General features: G+C 42.0%; 1 protein-coding gene across 1 annotated transcript in view; it reads left to right on the forward strand.

The window, feature by feature from the left end:
- Positions 1 to 6,000, forward strand: part of DNAI4 (dynein axonemal intermediate chain 4) — a 52,312-nt gene that overhangs the window by 25,620 nt on the left and 20,692 nt on the right. The window contains exons 4-5 of the mRNA XM_044431616.1: positions 2,133 to 2,326; positions 5,734 to 5,840. Coding sequence (XP_044287551.1) covers positions 2,133 to 2,326; positions 5,734 to 5,840 — 301 coding nt within the window. The remainder of the gene's footprint in view (positions 1 to 2,132; positions 2,327 to 5,733; positions 5,841 to 6,000) is intronic.

The following is a 6,000-nucleotide window of genomic DNA, read 5'->3' on the forward strand; positions in this document are numbered from 1 at the left end:
CAAATGTGCATGCATATGTGGGGGTGGGAGGTGGTTATGGTGAAGAAAGAAGAAAAACAAAGGGGGGATTGTTAGGAACTTCCCCCTTGATCTCCCCAACAAAACTCCTCTACCAAACTTTTGTTTTCTCTCTCTGCTCACTCTGGTGGCTCGCTCCCTGGGAGCTGGGCTGCTGGTACCTCAGAGGCCCTAGTCCAGCTGGGGCAGCTTGCTCTGCTCTGCTCTTCTAGGAGCCAGGAACCAGAATGAATCACCCCACCCACACAACTGCTGGTGGCTGATCAGGCCACTCCCCTTCAGTTAATCAGCAATCAGCTCACCTGGAACTTCCTTTCAATTGTCTCTTAGAAAACAAAGACCTTTGGCTGGGCTAGTGAAGGCCTGTCTCTACTTTGCCCTTGCCTCTGCTTGTCTCTGTATCCTCTTCCACTACAACTCCTCCCCCAGACTCCTGTTTACTCTCCCTGTTTGCTCCTTGTATCCCAGAGGCCCTAGACAAGCTTTCTCTGCTCTGCTCTGCTCTGCTCTGCTCTGTTCTACTAGAAGTCATGAACCAGGCAGCATTTCACAGGTTGCCATCCTAAGTGTGACTGAGCAATAAAAGCCCTGCCTGGGAACACCCAACAAAAACAGGGAGTTTCATCACTTTCTCCACTGAGTCCTTGATGCTTTCTCATCAGTTTGCTCAAAACAAAACAAACAAACAAACCAAGAAAATGAAACAAAAAGAAATGCTTCTTGACAGCCATTCCATTTCCCAGTCTGTTACATATAGTAAGGTTCACTGTCACCTGGAAATATATTTTTCCCTTCTTAATTAATTTATATAGATTTTAATTATGACTTTATGTGTCTCTGCATGTTTGTTTAGTCCTTATGTCACTGACCCTCAGCTGATTGTGTCAGGATTTCAGACCTGCAAAGAATGAATGTCTGGATCCAAAGGGAATGTACAGTCAAGCATTCAACAGTTTATTAACAGTGAACACATATACTGAAGTATGACAGTTTAAGATTGGCTACAAAGATACTGAAAATGTACAGAGTATTTTATAGAATTGGTGTCATGTATGCATTGCAAGGAGGGGAATGAGATTTTGAATACAAGAACAATATGGAAGCACACAAGGACAATACAGAAACATTAGGGAAACATGACACATCAGGTGCTTGTGTAACAGATTAAAAATAAAACAGTCAAAAGTTACAGAATGCAAATACTTTCAATGTTTGCTTTTACAGTCTGAGGTAGGAAAATCCATAAAGACAAAGAGTAAACTGGTTTAGTATTAGATAGCAAGCAGAGAAGCAGCTGGTGGCTATTTCTGAAGCTCTGGAAAGACACTGTTGCGACAGTATCCATTGCTGTAAGGTGTTAAAAAGGTGCACACACCACATACCAGGCCCTTAGTAAGTTGATTCATTTTGTGGATTCAAACTGGTTTCATTGTAACTTCCTTCTGCCTGCAGCACTGCATTTGAGGAAACAATTGGCTGGTTAGTGACTCAGTTGCCAAGCCTGAACCTCTTCCTTCCCATTGACAGAGCCTGAATGGAAAAACCCTGGGCATTTTGGAGTGTGGGAGCGAAGGCTAAGATTTTTTTTTTTTTAATTCAAAATACAACTTTTATTAGGATGATCCCAACAATGGCCTGGAAGAATGCTTACAAAATGCTATCATGATTTTTCCAATTCCAATAAAGCATAACTAAAATGTATTAATAAAAGCACATTTTAAAAATCCATCCAATCAGTATCACACACACACACAAGTGCCCTATTAATCTACCCACCTCCTGAAAGTCACCAGGTTCCTACAAATATTCAGAAGAAGTTGGTTGCAGGAAGAGAGTGCCATGGCTGAACACGGAGAAATATGGCACATTGCATTCAGTCACACTTATTCCCAAATAAATGGGCATAAGAAGGCTGCAATCATATATTCACTTGCTCACTTAGGAGTAAGACCATTGCACTCATTGGGGCATCCTTCTGAATACACATGTGTAAGTCATCTCTGTGAGTCTCAATACACTTAGTCAGCTGCATATATGTTGATTTCTAGAACTGCAGAGAAAGCAGGAAGGGGATCTCATTTGTAATTATTTTGGTTGCTTATTTGTGTCTACAGGTTTTTGATGAATATGGAAGAGATGTAACGCCACGTCCACTTTATCGCCCAGAACCAAGTGCTGCCATACACAGACAAAGCAAAATCTTGACAGTGCAAGATTTTGCAGGAGTGACTCAAAATGAATTCTTATCTTCCCTCTCTCTACAACAAACATCGGGCACCAGCATTAGCTTAGCAGGCCCATTCTCTAGGTATGACATAACATCCCATAAAACCCACCTGGTCAAAATGGTATTGGATCTTTGTGACAGGGGTGGTAACTTACTGAGCTCCAAATGTTTTGACCCATGATTCCCATCAACTCTCACCTTTGGGTATGCTGGCTAGGGCTGATGGAATTTGTAGGCCTGAACATTGGGAGGGTCACATATGGTTTCACCTATCCTATCTAATGGCTATGAACTTAATGTTAAAGATGCTAGAAATAGGATCTGGTGAATATTGTTGTAAGATTGTGGCACAAGCGTGGGCTGTTCTGATCTATCTGTTCTTGGATCATTTTTATGACCTCAGGTATATTTTATTTTAGTGTCCCCATTTCACATATACAAAGTACAAAACTAGAAATGTTGCTGTTCTTATTAGAAGATAATGACTGGGTTTGGACAACATGATAACCCGCACTTAGAAGTTACAGATGTTGTTAGTAAAGCATGTGTTGTTTCACTCAACTGACATAACAAGTCATGGTAAACAACCACAGTTCAAAACCCACCAATAGACCATGAACTCTCTTCATGGGTATATCATGGTTAGCAGGCTATGGCTTCTTAGCATAATTGGAACCCATGCTTCAACAACAGCCCACACTCAGCTAGTGAGTGTGGTTTTTCTTGTGGTCTGAACATCTTGAATTTGAACAAGATGAAGATTCTAAAAGTATTTTAGTATTTAAATCTAAAAGTATTTATGGGGGCTTGATTCCTGTCAGAGTTCATACTAAAGGAAAGGATTGTTCCCGTTTTAATGACTGAATTGTTATCAGTGTCTTGAGTAAGCTAGAAATACTAATTTAAAAGGACCACGAGGTCCACTTTAAAAATACCATTTAGATATGGTGATACAAGCTGCAGCATGCACTGCTATAGTTAAAACTGGATCCATTCAAGACTTCAAAGCAGGGAGCATTCAGATGCATGAAACCCCTTTAAATTCTGTGGTGGTACAGTACCATGCAAACTGTATTAAATGCTATTTCTATGTTTGAATTAGCTTGAATATTTTTGTGGCCTTGTGGTTCCTTAAGCAGAAGAGGGTTTTGTTGTTGTTGCTTTTTAGTGACAATTGGAAATTGGCTTGCAACTGGACTTAATACATGCTGTGGGAATGTATTAATTGTCAATTGCTATTTTGCAGTGGTTGTTCTTGTCAGGTTGGATCCAGAGGGTGGAGCTGTAGGCTTACTGTTCAAACCAAAATCTATTGACCAATGATGCCCATAGGATTCTATTTTTTCTTGCATATTATTTAATATGAGTGCATGGATTTGAAATACACTTGAAACTGCTGAGAGATGACATTTGGAGCATGGAGTAAGGCACTACCAATATGCTGGTAATGCCCTGCTCTATTGCTCTTTGCTTCCTTCTACTAAGTCGTAACCCTTGAATGTTAGAAGGATCCAGACAGACTATGGAAGTGGGCAGGGGACAACAGAATGGCATTTAATGTGGATAAGTGCAAGGTCTTGCACCTGGGGCATAGGAGTGGGTGTCATAAATACAGGTTAGGGGACAAGTGTCTGGAGAGCAGCTTGTGAATGGGATCTCGGGGTGCTGGTTGACTGCAGGCTAAACATGAGTCAGAAGTGTGATGCAGTGGTCAAGAGGGCGAATGCCACCCTTTGGTTGCATAGCCAGAAGTGTGGCTTCTAGATCGAGAGAGGCATTACTACCACTCTATGTGACTCTGGTGTGTCTGCAACTGGAGTATTGCATTCTGTTCTGGGCTCCACAGTACAGGAAGGATATAGCCAAGTTAGAGTCAGTGCAGCGTAGAGTCACAAGGATGGTGGTCGGATTGCAGGGAAAGCCATATGAGGTAAGACTGAGGGAACTGGGTCTTTTCAGCCTGGAGAACAGGAAACTCTGAGGGAATCTGTTGACGACATATAGGTATGTGAGGGGGTGTCACATGGAAGTGGATAGAGACCAAGGAACCAAGATTCAGGGGGGGATGCCAGGAAATACTTCCTGACAGTTAGGACACCTAGGGTATGGAATGGGCTTCCATGGGAGGTGGTTGAGGCCCCATCGGTGAGGGTGTTCATAGATAGGCTAGACTTGCACATGGTAGGCATGTCATGAGCAGAGCCAGGGCCCAGGAGACCCCTTCTGACTCGCTCTATTTCTATGTTTCTAATGTTCTGCTTGGATCTGATAATGAGCTGAGTGAGGGTGAACAAGCTGAGGGTAAATCCAGGCAAAACAGTCAGCAGAAGGCCCAACAGGATTCAACCTGTTCTAGAAAGTGTTGAATGATTAGGCTTGGGAGTGTTTCTTGATTCAATAATTACCCTGCATCTTCAAGTGGTGGTGGTTGCAAGGCACATATTTGCATAGTTCCACTTGGTGTGCTGGCTGTGAAACCACTGAGTTGATCTGACTTGTCAGCATTTATCCATACTTTGGCTACATCATGCTTAGACTACTGAGATGCATTCTAGAAGGAGCTACCTTGGAAGAGTGTCTAGAAGCTAAAATTGGTGCAAAATATAGTGGTTAGACAATTAAATGGTTCACGGCATTGGGAACCATGGCTGAAACGATCTGCTCTGTACTGTTTACCAATTTGAGCTCAATTCATGATGATGGTTTTAACCTGTAAAGCAGGGGTGGGCACAGCCCCTAGCTGCTACCTCTGTTGCCCCCTGAATTGAATCTAAAACAGTCTTTTCAAAGGAAATAACAAAGCTGTCTGTAGTCACTATAGAGCTCCCCAAAAAACAAAATTAGCTTGTTTGCCCTCAGACATTTCAGAAATGCCAATCCCTGCTTTTAAATTCTAAATTTATTCATTTATTTATATTTTAAATGACTTATATCTACTTACCTAAAGGATTCCTGGACTCATTATCTACTTCCCAAGGTATTATGTTTGGAAGGAACAAAATTTGAGGGCATTATGATCTTCAGAGGCCTGTTTGTCAGGCATGCATGAAGGGGTTTTCTCATCATGTAACTCTCAATCAGGAGAAGGTACTCCCACAAGATCTATGATTGGCTCACACTCTCCTGTCTTTCAGAAAAGGTATGAAGACAGACACATATAATCTGTGTCTGCTAAATCTTTAAAATCAATCAGTTGTTTTAACATCGTAGTATTAACCTGGAACTCAGGACATCTGGGTGCTTGTCCCAACCCAGCCAGGCATTCTACCTGGTGACTTTGGGCCAGTCACTGATTCTCAGACGAATCCAACTAACAGGGTACAGAAAGGAGCTGGTATGTGTAAGCCACTTTGGGTTCTTCATAAAAGGAATATATTTGTGTGTGTGTGTGTGTGTGTGTGTGTGTGTGTGTGTGTTAGTGTGTGTGTGTGTGTGTGTGTGTGTATAGGTTGTTTTACTTGCAATTTGTAACATGTTTTAAAATGCAGGACATATGGTAGTGGCAGTATTACAAAATCAACCACTTCTACTGAATCAATGGCTGAAGAAATCGTAGAACCTGGCTATAGACGAGAAATAACTGCTAGCTTTACAGGTAATGTAAATCTACTCCAATGCAAGTAACTTCTCATCTTATGTCCCTGTGATATGTTTCAAGCTGGGACTTCAAGAGGGCCAACTTTGGCCAACTGAAGGCCAGACTGGGGAAAGTCTCCTGGGATAGGTTACTGGAAGGTAAGCGAGTTGAGGAGGGG

The sequence above is a fragment of the Varanus komodoensis genome, unplaced genomic scaffold (genome assembly GCF_004798865.1).
Source record: "Varanus komodoensis strain SLA01 unplaced genomic scaffold, ASM479886v1 scaffold1, whole genome shotgun sequence".
NCBI lineage: Eukaryota > Metazoa > Chordata > Lepidosauria > Squamata > Varanidae > Varanus > Varanus komodoensis.